The sequence below is a fragment of the Onychostoma macrolepis genome, chromosome 03 (genome assembly GCF_012432095.1).
Source record: "Onychostoma macrolepis isolate SWU-2019 chromosome 03, ASM1243209v1, whole genome shotgun sequence".
Taxonomy (NCBI): Eukaryota; Metazoa; Chordata; class Actinopteri; order Cypriniformes; family Cyprinidae; genus Onychostoma; species Onychostoma macrolepis.
In genome coordinates, this window is record NC_081157.1 from 45,135,095 (window position 1) to 45,153,297 (window position 18,203).

The following is an 18,203-nucleotide window of genomic DNA, read 5'->3' on the forward strand; positions in this document are numbered from 1 at the left end:
AAAGCAGATGTTAGTAGTGAAAATATCATGTAAACAGTTAGTTACTTTCAGTTCAGAAAATTGTATAGGAGTTGAGAACTACTCTATAACAGATATAGATAAACACCTGAAACCTTAAAGGGTCTGTCAGCCAATCAGGATCTAATATTCAAAAGTGTTATGGTATATGTCACATTTTGTGTGTTCATGTTATTGTAATTATGTATTTGGATGGTTTCATTTTAAATAATTTATAAAATATTAAAAAAATACAATTAAAATATTTTTTTTGTGCAATGTACTGTATAGTTCGTCTTGTATTTTACTGGGTTAGGATTTTTATTTTTATTTTTTATAAATATTATAAATAATTTCCAGTTAATTTCCTATAACTTAATATTATGTAATATATAATAATAAAGTTGTATATTTTGTGTGTATATATATATATCTGTGTGTGAGCTAATTAAAATATTTTTAATTCCTACATTTAATTTTTTCATTACATTTTAATTATTAAAAAAAAATAAATAAAATTCATTACATTTTAATTATTGTTAACTCCTCTAGTTAACTTGTTTTCAGAAAGGTAGTGGTAGTCTCTTCAGTGTCAGTGGTGTCAGACTCACACACGTGTTTGTGTTCTCCGTCCGGCGGTCCCGTGAGCAAACACGCCGGTCAGTCGATTGTGATTCACGCCGGCCGTCATTAGAGCTGTGTGGATCAAACGCCTCCTGACACATCTTTAGTGAACGTCTCCCTCCTGAGCTGAATGTGTGAAATCACGTTTCCTCAGATATTGATATACTAGTGTACTTTTTTATTTTATTTTATAACTTGTATTATATATCTTGAATATAATCAATTTTATTTTTATATTTTCTGATGTTCATTTCATAACAGAACAGCTCACACACATGCAGATAAATTGATCTGAATGAAACTGAGGAAGCCATAAAACACACACACACACACACTCATGGTGGCCGTGGCGTCAGTTATGGGGTGTATGTGGTAACCAGGCCTCCGTCCAATTGATGAAAATTAATTGGAAGAAGGCGATGAAGTGTGTCGTGTCTCAGTCTCTCAGCGGTCAGTAATGAGGCCAGCTGTGGGAGGTTTTGTCAGTTTGCATCATATTGTTTTACTGCTTAACTTTCTCATTAGAGCTCATGAGTGCTGAATATCGTGTGTGTGTGTGTGTGTGTGACACACACACACACACTCACACCTTTATTATGTAACATCAATCTAAAGTTTCAGTATATAGAGAGGTTTGCTTGAGAACATCTTCTTTTGCCCTAAGAATAAAATGACAGGCTTTGACATTTTCTGATCATATAGTCTACTACTTTAAACTGCAAATCTTAATGATATAAAGCATATGTCCATTTTTATGTCCATATTATATGAAAATATTTTATGAATAATGTTTGAAAAAGCTCAGTAAATTCATTAGAAATCTTAACTTTGTGGATTTATGACTGGTTAGAAGTTAGGTTGGCTTATTAAACTTATAAAAATGACAAAAACAAAACAAAATGACTAAAATTTTAACTAAAATAAAAACCACCTTACAATGTGGTCACATTAGTTAAAGAGTTATTCCACCCCAAAATGAAAATTTTGTCATTAATAACTTACCTCCATGGCATTCCAAACCCGTAAAAGCTTCATTCGTCCTCGGAACACAATTTAAGATATTTTGGATGAAAAGCGGGAGGCTTGTGACTGTCCCATTGACTGCATAGTAAATTACACTGTCAAGGCACAGAAAAGTATTAAAAAACATTGCCAAAATAGTCAATCTGCCATCAGTGGTTCAATCTGAATTTTATGAAACAACGAGAATACTTTTTGTACGCAAAGAAAATAAAAATAACGACATTCAACAATTCGTCTCCTCTCTGTGTCAGCGTAGCGTCATTTTGGAGAGCATCCGATGGACGCAAAGTGCGTACGCTATTCTCTGTCATCAGTATCGCATGGATATGCTGTTTCCGTTCAAATCAAAGCGTAAATAAACATTCAGTACATATCCATGCGTTACTGATGATTTTTTTTAATACTTTTCTGTGCCTTGAGAGTGTAATTTACTTGGCAGTCAATGGGACAGTCACAAGCCTCCCGGTTTTCGTCCAAAATATCTTAAATTGGGTTCCGAGGACGAACAAAGCTTTTACGGGTTTGGAACAACATGGAGGTAAGTGATTAATGACAACATTTTCATTTTGGGGTGGAGCAACCCTTTAACACTCGTTAACTAAAATTGACTAACATTGAACAATTAATTTGTTGCAGTATCTATTAATCTGTATCTAATAAATGCAGTTATAAATACTAATAAATACCAATAAATACAACTGTGCACATTTAGTTCATGAACTAAAATTAAAAATAAAACCTTAAAAATAAATGTTACTTAAAATAAAACAAATGTTAACTGAAATAAAAGAAAAAAAGTAATATTTAAAGAAATTATTATAAAATTAATATAAACAATACTTATTGTATTTCAGTAAGTGGGCAAGACATTTCTCTAACTTGATATACTAAAATAACTAAAACTAAAACACAAAAAAATATGAATTACATAGACATTTCTAATAATAATAATAATAACAACAACATACAAGAAAATGACAAAAATGTAACTAAAATTAAATTAAAATGTTAACTAACTGAACCTTCCTCTTAAGTTTTGTCTTAGAAAAAAACAACAACAACAAAACAACAAACAAACAGTTTTTAAAAGTATTTTCAGGAATATTCTTAATTTTCAGAAACTAAGACATAAAGAGTTTGAATCTTGTGAATGTTTGGTGTTCTTGACTCTGTCATCGGATCAGGCAGATCATCCGGACTGATTTTCTCAAGCTCTCAGGAACGATCTCTCTTCTATCAGAGATAATTACTCTTAATAACCGCCCCATTAACAAGATGAGGATCATGCATCATTAACGCTTTTATATCCTTCATATCTTCATCGCTGAGCGCCTGAGGGAAAGTGAAGACGAGTTCACTTCATCCTCCGTCTGAACCAGAGCAAACACTCTTCTGAGCAGAGATCGCTTTATAGCTGATATATTTCATTATATTTATGTCGTACATGTGTTCATGAGAGAGTGTGTTCCAGCGGATGATTTTCTCAGTTATGTTTCATTTATGTATTAGCTTTCCAATGAGCTGAGTTTTACACAAATGCTCTCATGTGGTCTTCAGGAAATTATGTTCTGGCTTGGTTTATTTCCTAATAACTGTGATTTTGATTTGAATTGGAGTAAGTCTTGCGCATATAGGTCATGGCAGGTTTCTCTCAGTCAGGATGTGCTGCATTCAGGACGGTGGAGGGTTGCGCTGTGTGTGTTTGCGTAGGATGTGTGTGTGGTCCGCTGAGAGTCACAGGCCGCCTTGCCGTGTGTCATAAGAGTTTAAAATGATCTTCTGTCTTAGTGCTTTATTAAGACACTTTCAGCTCCAGGTCTCGGAGGACGAACGGGTCGCGGATGCCTGCTGTAGACCATTACTGCCGTGCTGCAAACTCCCAAAACAAACACACATCTGAGTGCGAGAACATAAAGCTTTCTCTCTTTATTTGTGTGATACTGTAAGCGGCTGTTTAAACCAGAAAATAGAGAATAATCAATAACCAACTGATTTGACATCTTCTGAAGAACATGTGAATAGTGTTTGCATGTGCAAAACAGTGTGGTTTTTGTTAGCTAAAACTAAAACTATTAAAAAAACATTTTTGGAATATCCGTTATATTTCAATTCATTCTTCTACAGACAAAAATTAGATAAAATTAAAACTAAAAAATTTATTTGAAATAAAACAAACATTGACTGACATAAAATAATAATTAAAAAAAGAATAAATACTATAAAGACATTTAAACAAACGAAGAAAACTAATAAAACAACTCTCTCTTTATATATATAGTATATATATATATATATATATATATATATATATATATAAGTAGTGACGCTACTAGTTTAACTACATTTCTCAGTAGCATGGTGGTAGCGTCGCTGCTTTCTGAGTCAAATAGCTTTTCAGTAGCGAAGCTCTATTTTTGATCAAGTAGCGCGATAGCGTCAACAAAAGCTAACGTTACATTATCCAAAGCATTCTGAAGCTCAATCTCAAATCAGAAATATAACTGCTACGGATCACTGATCCTGGATCAGTAAAAGTGACGCCACCGCCACTAAAGCTCGTAATGCCATTGGCTCCTCAGACTGTCAGTCAAACCTCATTATTACTCCCACCTCTCTCGTCAATGAAGTGCGGCGCGCAGTTTAGAGCATCTCAGCTTGTTTGCAGTCTGAAAGTAAATAAAGAACTGTTGATTGAATAAGTACAGTGTTTTCTTTACTCAAGAAGCACTATATTTATAAATGCTAATGTTTTTTTTTTTTGTATTTGAGGAGCGGAGAAGAGTGTCTTAGTCTAGCATTTGTTGTCGAGTCACAGCTGAATAGCTTGTGCGAAGCGCTGAATCTTTTATAATATGATACTTTGGCCAAATAACAGAAAAAACTGAGTGCCCACATAGCGACAGAAAACCATCCTTAATATTTTCAGAGCATGTGCATTTCTCAAAACAATTTGTGCAAACAGCACCACACAATGAGTTACCAGCAAAAGATGTCCTGTAACTTATTCAAAATCTTTAGTTCATCTCTCAAAAGTAAGTATTTATGTCAATGAACATATCAGTCCTCATGTCATTGTTCACAAACATTGACTTGACTAGTGACTTATTTGTGTCTAATTATTATTTATTTTGAAAATAAATTTAGGAGAAGCATCTGAGATCAAGTTCACAAGAGACTCAACTGTGAACTCCATTGAAATCTCCTGAGCAACTTTGGCCAGCAGGTTTCTCTCACTCGTTGTTGTTGGTTGTGAGCGTTCACGTCAATGCCTGAGGTCAAACGGTGCAGAGCGACGCTGAGACGTCGAGGGCTGTGATGTTCACAGCAGAGCCGCTGAGTCTGAGGACAGACAAGCTGTTTGTTTTGCCAAATTTATTCTCTCACAAATGAGGTGTTAAAATGACACAGCGGAGCTTTCAGCCGTGCTGAATGAAGACTAATAAGCGGCAGGCGATGGACAGAGATGCTGTAAATTGGCCTGCCGCCCCTCCGCTGCTCTTTTTTGTGTTGTTGAGCAGTAATTGGAGTGAATGAGGGGGATCCTCCAGCGCTTGTGCTGTTGGTTAACCCTGAGCTGCTGCCTTATTTTACTGGACTCTCAGGTGGAAATGATCAAGTGGTACCTGCTACCCGACTGTTTGCTTTCTCCTCCTAGCGTTCAGTTGTAATTTAGTTTTACATGATCACCTTTGTAAGGAAACTGGGTGGCGTTACTGTACCTTTAAGACACCTTTCTAATCATCCTACTACTTGTCAGCTTGATCTTATTCCATCTCATCTCCTTCAAGTCATTTCTCCTGCAGTTGTACCTGCACTCACTCACATCGTTAACACATCCCTTCACACTGGTGTTTTTCCTTCAGCATTTAGACAGGCTCGTATAACCCCACCCTTAACCCATCTCTTTTAGAGAGCTACAGACCGGTTTCCCTTCTTCCTTTCATTGCTAAAACACTCGAACGAGCTGTCTTCAACCAAGTCTCTGCCTTTCTCACACAGAACAACCTGTAAGTTACACTATCGTTCAAAAAAAAAATATATATATATTTTTTTTAATATAAGATGCATTGTCTATTCCGAATAAATGCTATTCTTTTCTATTTATTAAAAATGTTTATATATGTCAATTTACTTGTAATTGTAAATTGTAATAATATTTCACAATTTTACTGTTTTTACTGTATTTTTGATCAAATAAATGCAACCTAGCATGTAAAAGTACATTTCAAGCTTTTACAAAAAAGGCCAGTCAATATAGATTTTTATGCCATGGTCTGTCTGAATACTCGATTCTGATTGGCTGGCAGGTGTTGATTAAATTCGTTGAACTGCACAGGTAGTTCCAGGTCAGTTTAATCACGTTCTATATTAATGCGCTTCCTATAAACACTGGTAACCATAGTAACATACAGTTACAGTTAAATAGTAATACAAACGAAAATAACCATCGGTGCGCGTCGGGCGTTTCTTCGCCTCCACGTCGTGCATTCAAATCGTTTAATGCACAGCTAGCCGTTGATTATCCCTTACATAAAATGAGTTGTCAGCTAAATAAATTAATGAATAAACGAATTAATGAATAAATAAATAGATCTATCTATCTATCGATCTATCTATCTATCTATCTATCTATAGTGTGTGTTTGTGTGTGTGTGTAATTAAATGTGTATTTAAATCAGAGCCCTTTAATATGATATATTATTTATTTATTCATTCCTTTATTTATCCATTTATTTATTTATTTAGCTGACAACTCAATTTATAAATCTATATTGATTGGCCTTTTTTGTAAAGCTTGACATTTACTTTTACATGCTAGGTTGCATTTATTTGATCAAAAATACAGTAAAAACAGTAAAATTGTGAAATATTATTACAATTTAAAATAAGTCAATTGAAAAAATAGAAACGATTATACATATATTTTTTATTATTAAATAATAAATGTATTATATATTTAAATGCATTACATTAGCAAAAAAAAACAAAAGGCTAAAATAAAAATAAAAAATGTACAATGCCATTGTCATTTGAAAATGCCACTTAGTTTGTCCTCCATTTGACAGCACATGGATATGCAGTATTAGTTATACAGAAAAACTTTTTTCTGTTTTTACATTTCCAAACTCCTGAAACCTTTTCTCCCCTTAGGTATCAATTGAATGTCAGATTTTGGACTATATACACTTGTATAATTTTCTCAAAAATATAACTTCTCAAAAAAAAAAGAAAAAATTAAAAAATCTTGCCAACTCCAAGCTTTTGCGCAGTTGTGTGCTGTATTTCTATTATAACTAGTGTGTATTTACACTGTTGAAGCTGCTGAATACTGATTATCTGTTAATATGTAAATGTAGGCGGTCATATGTTAATCAGCTCATGATGTGATGTCATTAATCGTAAGAGAAGCGCTGGTCTGGTCTGGTCTGGTGTGAGAGGTGTGCAGTGAGTCTGTGTGATTACGCCAAATAAAAACAAAAACTTGACTTTGGCATGCATATGATATGCACGTGTTTGGCGAGCATATAATACGCCGTTTTCGCGTGCATATGATACGAAATTTGTTGCCGTGCATAAGCTACACAGTTTTTGCATACATATGACCCTAATCCTACCCATCGTGTAGCATTTACACGCCAAAGTAAATTTTTGTGTATCAATACCACGAGTTTTTGTTTTTATTTGGCGTAGTATTTATATACACTTTCAGGAGATCGGGTTGGTTGTGTGGAATGTGAGGGCATCGGCGCTGGACTCGCGGGGGTTGAAGGTCTCTCCACGTCTCCTCTGATTTACCAGCCTCTTTTTTCTCGTCTGGTTCATCTTCCCTGTTTGTCACACACTTCAGAGCGGCAGCAGAGATCACACACGGCAGCAAGCGCGGCTTTGTGTTTTGCTAATAAGCTCCTTCTTCTCCCCGTGTGACTCGCAGCGCTGCCCTTTTAAAGAATCTGTCCGTGTGTGTGTGTGTGTGTTTCGCTGCTTTGAAACTCAACACTGCTTTGTACCATGTTTTGTGTTGCATCATGAAAGTGTGTTTTCAGAGTTGTTAAGTATGCTACATAGGTAAGTTTAGTTTCTTTACTTTTGGGACTGGAATACTTATAGTAGGGAAGACTGTTTCTGCTAAATAATGCAAAATTAAAAAAGTAATTGCAACTTTTAACCTTACAATTATGACCTTTTTTTCTAACAATTTTGAGTTTATATCTCACAATTCTGACTTTTATTCTCACAAATCTGACTTTTTTCCTCACAATTTTGAGTTTAAATCTCACAATTGTTTTCTAGCCGAAATAAAAACTGACTATTTAGATATAAAACTCAAAGTTGCAAGATGAAAAAGTCTGATTTGTGACAGAAAAAGCTTTTTTTTTCACCGTCCCATTGCAGAATACTAGCATACTACATACTGCAGAGTACATCATCAACTAAATACTTCTTGATGTTTTTTTTTTTTAAGTTGTATGAGCAATTTTTTATATCATGTATATTTGTGGATTTTTTTAATTTATTGCATTTTTTTATTTTTTTTTATTTGTTGTTTTGTTTCTGTGTGTGTGTGTGTGTGTGTGTGATTATTACTTTCATAGTATTTTAATAGCACACATTTAGACATCTTGTTAGTATTTGTAGGTTTTCACTACTTATTTTCCATGTTTACACTGTTTAAACTAAAATTCATTTGAGTCAAACTAAGACTAAGGAAAAAAACATTTGTGTTACTTGCAATAAAATAAATATTAAAACAAATGAAATAAAATAAACTGAAAAAAGGTAAAATATTAAACTTCATTTAAAACAAAACTGGCATAAAAATGAATAAAAAGTATAAAAATGACAAAAACACAATATAATAGTGGAGAATATAAAAATAAAACCTAATTCAAAATATTGATTAAAAGCTATAATAGTCTCAGAGATGCTGAAATAACACTGATTGATTTGAAGTAAAAGTAAACTGACTGAGCACTAATCTCACTCACCCTGTATCAGCTGTAGATGCTCTGAGTTTTAATTGGGACCTGTGGTTTGTTCACGATCTCTCTGTGTAGCTGTAATTCGCTCTCATTTACAGCGGCTGACGGCTCTCGCCTCATTAAGACTCCAGGAAAGATCTCCAGCAACAACAGCCAAGACAAACACGAAATAAGCCCGACCAGAGGAGATGACGGGGAAAATCGAGTGCATTTATCTTCCTCCTGTATTCAGAGATTCCATTCGCTGTATCTGTTTAATACATATTCTTATTTTTTACCCATAAGTATACTTTCCAGTGAAACTATGCCTTTTAGAAATGATCCATATCTTAAAATTAAAGCTTGTGTGTGAATATATATATATAAATATATAATTTCAGTCATTCTTAATGTTTTTTATTTTTATTTTTTATTGTTATTATTATTATTTAACCCCTCTCAATGGTTGTTATCCGTGTAAACCTGATGTAAAATAGTAGAAAAAATAATCTGAAAAATATATATATTTTTTTTAAATGGAACTGTTTATTTAACCTTTAGACAAAAAATTAGAGAAAAGTTTGCTTATGTGTTTTTTGCATCAGACTTTTATGGTTCATATGGTATGATATATGATAAAAAAAAAAAGTACAGATTTCACAGCAAAAAGACAAGCTGAAGGTGGACATTTGTACAATTATACTATAAAGGGGCGTTTTACTTACTAAAAAGTCTAAACTGTCAATCAGACAACAGAAGGCATGCAGTTTTGATCATGTTGATCATTTAAAGGCTTTAGAAATGTATCAGATATGATACAGCAGGCTTTATAGAGTTGACTATAGCACAACTCTTGCAGCTTGACAAACAGCACTGAGCAGAAAGTGTTTATGTGAAGACGCGTCTGAGCGCTGTTAACATTAGTAACCTGTCAGGAAAATCAAAGCCCTCAGTCAAAACATCGTAAGGAGGCTGATTTGCCTTTTTTCCACGCTGTGGAAAGTCCCAGTGGCCTCTGGTCCTCGGAGCGGCTTCTACAACACAGAGTCTGTTCATTAGGAATGATCAAGCGTGTCTGTAATCATCCGTGAGATGTGATCGTTGTTTTCCTGGCCTATTTAAAGTGCGGGGCGGCCGAATTCCCCGATCGGCCCATCAGAGGCGCAGATAAAATGCCTCATCACTCGCCTCAGACATGCACTGCATTGCTGGGATTGAACATCAACCAGTGCTGGGCAGATTACTTACAAACTGTATTTTGTTACTGATTACAAATTAAACTGATGAAAATTGTAGTCAGTAATTTAATCTAGATTACTTAAATTATTTTAGGTACTACTTTTGGATTACTTTTAGATACATTTGACGAAACTTGTTTAATTGGGATTATTGTTAAAAATAGAAACAGAGATAAATGTGTTGTTAAATATTAATTTTAAATCTCAGGGAGACTAATGTAAATATGTTAAGTCAAAGCGGTTTGACTGATTAAAAATTTCTGGGAATCCATCATAAATATAAATATAAATTCTTTCAGCTATGCATCAGCAGTGTTTAGCACCATGCATAATTGTTCAACTCATACATGGTATAATTTGACAGAGGTGTTTTGTCTGCAAATTCAGCTGCATGGGTTGCAAATTAATTAATTTGCATGATATTTATATGGCTATTAAATATTGTGAATACTCACTGTATTCGATGCAACACAGTAGAATTTTTTTAAAAAGGAAAATTTAAAAGAGAAATTGATAAATGTGTAATGCTGGGCAATGATTAATCGTGATTTAATCACATCCAAAATAAAAGTTTTTGTGTACATAATAAATGTGTGTGTACTGTGTATATTTATTATGTATATATAAATACACACGTGCATGTATATATTTAAGGAAATGTTATGTTTATATATGAAATATTTCTATATAATATAAATTATATATATATATATATATATATATATATTTATAAATATTTATTTATATAAATATTTTCAAAATAAATACTGTATGTGTTTGTCTTTTATATATGCATAATAAATATATACAGTACACACACATATATTATATAAACAAAAACTTTGGATGTGATTAATCGTGATTAATCGTTGCACAGCACTATAAGTTTGTAATCATGTAATCCTTAAAAAGTAACTGTAAACTGATTATGAGCATTTTAAAATGTAATAGAATTTAATTACAAGTACAACATTTTGGAATCTGGTTACATACTCCAGATTGCATGTAATCAGTTGTAAGCCAGTGCATATGTGAAGGATGCAGGGGTTTAATGTATGCTTTCATTTGCATGTGTGTTTGCAGGGTAATCAGGAGGCCAGCAATCCGGCGGACGCGATGGCCCAGACTTACACCCCGCAGTTCGCGCATCCCCCGCAGAACGGCATCCCCGCCGAGTTCACCGCGCTTCCCACGCAAGACTACGCAGGACAGAACCGCGTCCCGGATCACGGCCTGACGCTCTACACGCCAACACAGACCCACAGCGATCTGGCCAACGCCGACAGCAACACGCCAGCCATCAGCAGCAGCAGCAACACAGCACCGGTGCGTCAAACACGCTAACTGTGACACTCGTCAACACATCATATAAAGCAGTTCAACTCCAGTCAAGCTACTCCTCAGACCGCAAAATATCTTTCTCAGTATTTTTGGCTTGTTTTTCAATACAAGTATCTGAACATTCTTTGATTAAGATGCATTCACTTGGGAAGAAAAATTACTTGTTAGGTACCAATTGATTGCAGTGATAATGATCTATATATATATATATATATATATATATATATATATATATATATATATATATACACATACTGTACTGAAATGAAATTCCATATCTTGAATATGTTATTTCAAGATATGGAATTTCATTTCAGGAGGGTATATATATTTTGATCATTTCAAACATTGTTAATAAGTAATATAGTTAGCTTTTTTTTTAACCCTGTAAAACCTATACATATTTGACATATAAAAATAATAGTCATATAGTAATAATAGCCAAATAATAGTTTTATTTTTTTAATGGAACAATTAAACCTTTTGATAAAATATTACTTAAGATATTAAGTAATGCTTTCTGAAAAATATATCAAAATTAAGTGTGTTTTTGTTGTGTTTGGTAATTTTTAGTCAGAGAGAATATTATTTTTCTCAAAAACGGTAGTTAATGGTATCACTTTGAATTAAAGTGCCCCTATTATGGGTAATGAAAGGTTGATATTTAGGTTTTGGGAGTCCCCAATAACAGGTTGACATGCATGCAAGGTCAAAAAACACTTTCATTGTCTTATAATATGCATTTATTTTTACCTTATTTGCTCAATGACTCCCAAACGATTCACTCAATGATTCATTTTTTCCAAACCCCTCCTTGCATGGCGCTAATCTGCGGTGATTGGTCCGATTGGTCTCATTTTCATTTCATCTATCCTGTAATGCCTTATAAAGCAGCGTATGTGAGCGCAGTGCTGCTTTGTGGACAGCGTTACCGGGGAAACCACAATTTTTACAGCTCCAAAAGCAGCACCTAGTGGCAAAGAATGAATCTGCATTTTCATTCAGACCAATGTGAAAAGACCAACAAGTGGGCTAGCAATATGCTAATGTTTCATGTTGACATCAACATGAAACGGCTCGGGATTCGTTTTAAAAATGACTCGTTTCAGTCATTCAGAGTTGACTCTTTCTTTTGAGAGACTATAACTAACAATACTAACTAACTAGCAATAAATATTTTCATTCACTTAGAGCGGTGTTACACACTGCATGAAAGGTAATTTAAAAAAAATCCATAATAGGGGCACTTTAAAACCTACCGACTTTGCTTACAAATCAAAATAATTATACTTTTTGGGTATGAAATTACTGTTTTCTGGTATTTTTTCCAACCTTGTTACACTTGTGTGTGTTCCTGGTCAAAAATGAACATCCTACAAAAAAAAAAAAAAAGTCTCATTATGCTAGATTTTTACCAAATATTGGATTCAATCTTTTGAACTTTTGGACTTGTTTACTATCAATTAGCACAAACTAATCAGCATTTTTATACTGTTTTTGTGATCATTTTTCCTACTTTGTTATACTTTGTGTTCCTGATTGAAAATGATCATCCTACAAAAAATTGCTTATAAATTTCTTATGCTAGATTGTTACCAAATACTGGGTTCAGTCTCGTTGTCAACTTGTTTTCTTTCATTCAGACTCAGTTTTTAAGTGAACATTGCCAAAATTATCCACAAATAATGCTTCTTGTTTTTTTTTGTTTTATTCCAAAACTGATGTGCATGACCTTTGTTACACGAAAGAAAACCAAGTCGACAAAAAGATTGAATCCATGACTTATAATAAAGCATAACGAGAGGCATTTTTAAAAGGTGGGTCATTTTTGACCCGTAGCACCAAATTAGGTGAAGTATTTTCAGCGTTGTTACCCTTTGAAATAACATGTCCTGATGAATCGTTCAATCAATAAGACCACAAACATGCATTAAGAATATGAATTTGAGTTTCATTAAGAGAGACTAGCTGCAGATCTTATTGAGTTCACACTAGAGGTGTCACTTGAACTTCATCAGATGAACCTGTGTGTCCTGAAGCATCTAAAAGTGGACAGGGTTCATCTCCCATAAGTCACAGTTAAAATATTGAGATGATGCAGTGATTATGAAGCCGTGGAGGAAGCTGTGCATGGGCAGGTGTGTGAGGAGCTGCTGTGTTTTGGGAGTACATGCTCCTCTGTCCAAAATAATGAGGTGAGAGCGAGCGTTTGGCGCCACTGTAACGACATGTCATCCTGGCTGCGGTAGGAATGACATCATCACTGTCATGTATTACTAGCTCCCGCTCGCAGACAGAATGACACCAAATAAGTGCCGTGTCTGTTTGCATCATTCCTGCTTCATGCAGTCGGGACGTTAATTGATGTTTCTGTGCTGAAGATTCGTCTAAATACCAACTCTGTGTATTCAGTGCATTGGGGAGCGTTAACACGAATGCAGTGCAGTGGCCTTTATGCAGTTCCTTTTGGCAGTTTCATTAGTTTTAGAGGCCTTGCTTAGCATATTGCATCTTAAATAAGAAGCAAAGTCTTGTTTTCTCAGCGGTTGTGCTCAGAAAATCATCTCGTCTTTCACTGCTGTAATGCTCTTTTGGATTTCTGCTTTCTCTTTTCCTCCTGGCCTGTTTTCTTTATGCACGTACATGGTGTAGCATGAATAATTTAGCGTAGCAGAAAGGTGGACACGCTCACTAGTTAATCTCGTTGGGCCGGGTGGATTTCTCTCTCATATTCTTTCTGTGGCTGATAGTGGTTCTCAGACGCTCATGGCCCTGTGCTTAAACCTCATTATAAATGATTATTGTGTTGATGGAGAGTGTGGCTTATTAAAAGTGCTTCAAAATAACTTTATATATTTTTCATTTAGTTTTTTAATGTATATTTTTTATAATTTATTGCTCTTTTGCTATTTTCTAAATCACAACCGAAATGGGACTTTTATTTTATTTTTTATTATATATATTTTTTTCATATTCAGTTTAATGTCACCATTATTGAAATTAATGTGTTAAGCATTAATCTAATTATATTTAGTGAGGTTTAAACTTACAACAAGAAAAACAAATTATTAAAAATAAATATATTTTATAGATTCAAAGCAAAAATATTTAGTTTTTCTTGTGCTGAGCATAAATTGAACAACATTTAGTGAGATTTATACTTACAACACACTGTTTCCGGTTCTCCCAATTTTCTCGCCCTGTTGACAAATTTGTTTAGTTTTTCATGTTAAAGGGGTCATCGGATGCCCATTTTTCACAACTTAATGAAAATTCTATGACAAACTTTGGTTAAAATTTCTCAAACGTAGTGTAAAACAACACCCTTTTTACCCTGTCAAAAACAGCTCTATTCATAGCGATCCCGTTTCGGTGCTTGTCCCTTTAAATGCTAATGAGCTCTGCTCACCCCACCCCTCTCTTCAATGGGGTGAAGAGCCGTTCTCATTTACTTTAGCCACATTTAGCCGTGGAACTTGCTAACTAGCACATTATTAGGAAAGGCGATTTGCAAAGATTCATAAAAAACCTTATACTCACTGGATCATGAATGATTCGCGCATAGACGCATTTAGGTAGATCAGGTAGATTCCTTTCTAAAACAATCGTAATCCACTGCGTCTTCAGCGGCTCAGATGTCGGGAGTAAATGATGACTGCTATATGTTCATTATTACATCCAAGAACAAAACACCTCAATCCTTTTGGAGCCATTCTTGTCTACATCTGCTCTGGCAGTGACACGATGGCGGACTGATGACAGCTCACTTAGGGCGGGTCTAAGGTAACTATCAACTATCGTGGGAAGGGCCTGGGCCTGTGTGACGTCACACAGACAAGAATCTGTGAATATCTTGATCTGAGACAGTTCTCATGACTTATTGGGATTTAAAAAAAGCACTGGGTGGATTTTTATCATTATAGGGTAGATGTGTACACACAGCCAACACACATTTCAGTTCAAACAACATGTAAAAGTGAATTTTGCATCTGATGACCCCTTTAAGCTTAAATCTAACCATTTAGTAAGAATTATGCTTACAAGAAGATTATTAGATAGAAAAAAAGAATAAGATAGAGAGAGATAAAGCTAAGTCATTGTGTGATATTAACCTCCACCCGTCTCCACGCGGCCCCGGGGGACGTGCATCCTCCCATTACCCAGGGTGCAGTGAGGGCGGGTGGGGGGAGGAGCGGGGTTGGTGGCCCCGTCTTCACCTGCGGCCCCAGAAACACACTGGCAGAGCGATGGAGTCAGACAGCTGTCAGTGAGAACAGAGCGTGTCAGAGCGCAGGCGAGAGCCATAAAAGAGCACAAACGAGCCTCGTTACTGCCGGGACAGTGATTATCATAATGGCAACAATAAAGCCGACGGTCGTTACGCTGGTGGTGATGATGATGGTGATGGTGATGATGATGCTGGGGTGATTAATGCTGGGAGATAAATGAGAACGATGTATCTCACTCCTCCCTACAGCGGAGCAGCACATTGAGTGTGTGTAATGAATTATGTACTGCATGTGTCTGCATGCACATACGTGTGATCATAAATCACTCACCGCCTGACTCCACACCAGCACCAGCCTGCGTTTCACATGTATAGAAACTATGTCAGGAAACTTGTAAGGAACATGTCCAGCTCATATTTCACCCCAAAATCAAAGGAAACAATAAGAAAAATAGGAACTTCCTCCAATTCTCATTTCTGTAATGCAGAAGAAAAATTTTTTTTATTTAAATTACAGCTTTTGTAGTTTTTTTTTGTTGTTGTTGTTGTTGCTGATAAAAAATAATAATAATAATATATAACTGTACTTTTTATGACATTAACATTAAAAATGACACTATTACAGCAATGGGAATATAATGAGAATCATCACTGAGAACTATAAACAAACGTGCATTACAGTAATGAGATTTTGGGGTGAAAATGTGTTGATTGGCTTTTTTTTGTCAGTGCAATGCAATAGTATTAAAATAAGGTTTCATATTGTCACGTGTTTTTGTGATTATATCTTCTTTTTTTCTTTTTCTTTTTTGTGGCATGCATGCATTTGTGAGAATTTTACGAGGGAACAGTGTTATTTTAGTACAACTTAGATTATATTTTTATTAATAGTTTTAATTAGTTTTCATTTTAATTTCATTTTAAATTTAGTCATTTTGTTCCGTGGTTTTTGTAATTTTTATAATTTTTTTTAGATTTGTATAGGTTTTTTTTTTTAGTTTTTTATTTTAGTTAAAGCTGCAGTCCGTAACTTTTTTTGGTTAAAAATGACCCGAAATCAATATTTGAGCAAGTACATGACCAGCCAATGTTCAAAACTATCGCCTTACTTTAGCCCGTTTCACAACATGTTTTCTAATTTGAGTGGTACGGGTAGGTTTTCGCGGGAAATTCGAACATGGCACTGCGTCATTAAGTCATGTCTGTAAACATAAAGAAGTTGTCCCGGCTACTAGGCTATTGCATTTGAGGATCCTGCAGGTGGCAGATCGTTTATAGCCTTTTCTCGGATTGTAATCCAGAAAGGATTATGTGTTTATGAAACACATGTGAATGAAATGAAATTATATTCCAGTTTTAAATGTGCTTCTGATTATAGACAGCCTGGGATTACACAAGATCTGTATTTTAAAGAAAACCAGTTCGAAGGGAGCATAATTTTCTTTTTGGGTTAAAAGAATTTCTTAATATGAAATTCGAATGGTATGACGATTAGAGATTAGACTGTACAGAAATTGAAATCTACACGCTAATACACACTATACTCATAGTCACGCAATGCTGATGTTGTTAACATCAATAATTTGAGAATAAAGTATACCAATAATAATAATATGCACAGTTTTATGTGATATGAGCTAACCGATCGTTAGATTTAATCACCATTGGTAGCGCAATTTATGGTAATGTTTTTTTCCTCAGTTGGTCAGTACGTGTCAGACTTGTTACTTACTTGTTCAGATGACAATATGCGGTGGAAATTCTTATTTAGGTCATATATTCCAAGACGTAGACAAATCTGTGATTGCGAAGTACAGTAAACATCCACACCAGTGCAGTGCAGCCACACATTCACCTCAAAACATTAGATTCATCCGCGCTGGAGCACAACCCACGCATGGAATATAATTCCGCAAGGAATTGCAGGTTTTCAAACAGAGATGGCGGCAAAGAGGCAAAACTTATGGACTGCAGCTTTAAGTACATCAAGTTAAACTAAACAAAAATTTGAAATGCTGAAAATGTTATTTAAATTAAATAAGTTTATGTTTTTATTTTATTTTATTTCAGTTCATGTTTTTCACGCTTTTATTTAACTATAATAATGCTGCAAATCACATTTGAGACCTGCAGCAGATGAGTTTTTCAGTGAATAATGACTTAAATTTGTGCCCATTTCTATCATGAAGCATCATTAGCAATTGCACATGCAATATTTCTAGCAATAAATCATACAGGATACTTTCATGTTTTTGTGAGATTTGTCAAATTACTGGCAGAATTGACTGCATGTATTTGCACGCGTGCCACACACAGTGTGTTTATATGTGTGTGTCTCCGTTACGAGCTGATGCAATAATGTTGGTGCTGTGTGTTGATGTTTTGATGAAGCCTGTGATGCTCTGGGGAGATTTGTTGATGTTGTTGCCATTATGTGTACATGCATATATATGCGTGTGTGTGTGTGTGTGTGTGTGTTTGAATGAATCTGAACAATTTTTTTACCTCAATGATGACATTCTGATGACATGCTGCTGTAAGCGAGCACATGGAAATGAGTGTGTGTGTGGGGGTGTGTGTGTGTCGTTCTGCTCGACTGAGCTAGCGGAGAGAGAAAACATCTGTCACACGCATCTGAAGTTTCATTTGTGGCGGATCATCAACATAATGATGGAAACAACAAGCCAATGGCCTCCGAGAGCGTGAGCGTGTGTGTGTGTGTGTGTGTGTGTTTGCTGGATATTTGTCAGTATATCTGGTGTGTTTGGGCTCCTCAGACAGTAACAGGTGGAG

General features: G+C 35.0%; 1 protein-coding gene across 17 annotated transcripts in view; it reads left to right on the forward strand.

The window, feature by feature from the left end:
* rbfox3b (RNA binding fox-1 homolog 3b) overlaps positions 1 to 18,203 on the forward strand; it is a 307,431-nt gene that overhangs the window by 239,774 nt on the left and 49,454 nt on the right. For all 17 annotated transcript variants that reach the window (XR_009269999.1, XM_058769587.1, XM_058769580.1 and 14 more), the window contains one exon: positions 10,925 to 11,167. Coding sequence is in view for 16 of the 17 variants with exons in the window: in XM_058769587.1 (XP_058625570.1) it covers positions 10,925 to 11,167 (243 nt within the window). In the remaining variant the exon portion in view is untranslated. The remainder of the gene's footprint in view (positions 1 to 10,924; positions 11,168 to 18,203) is intronic.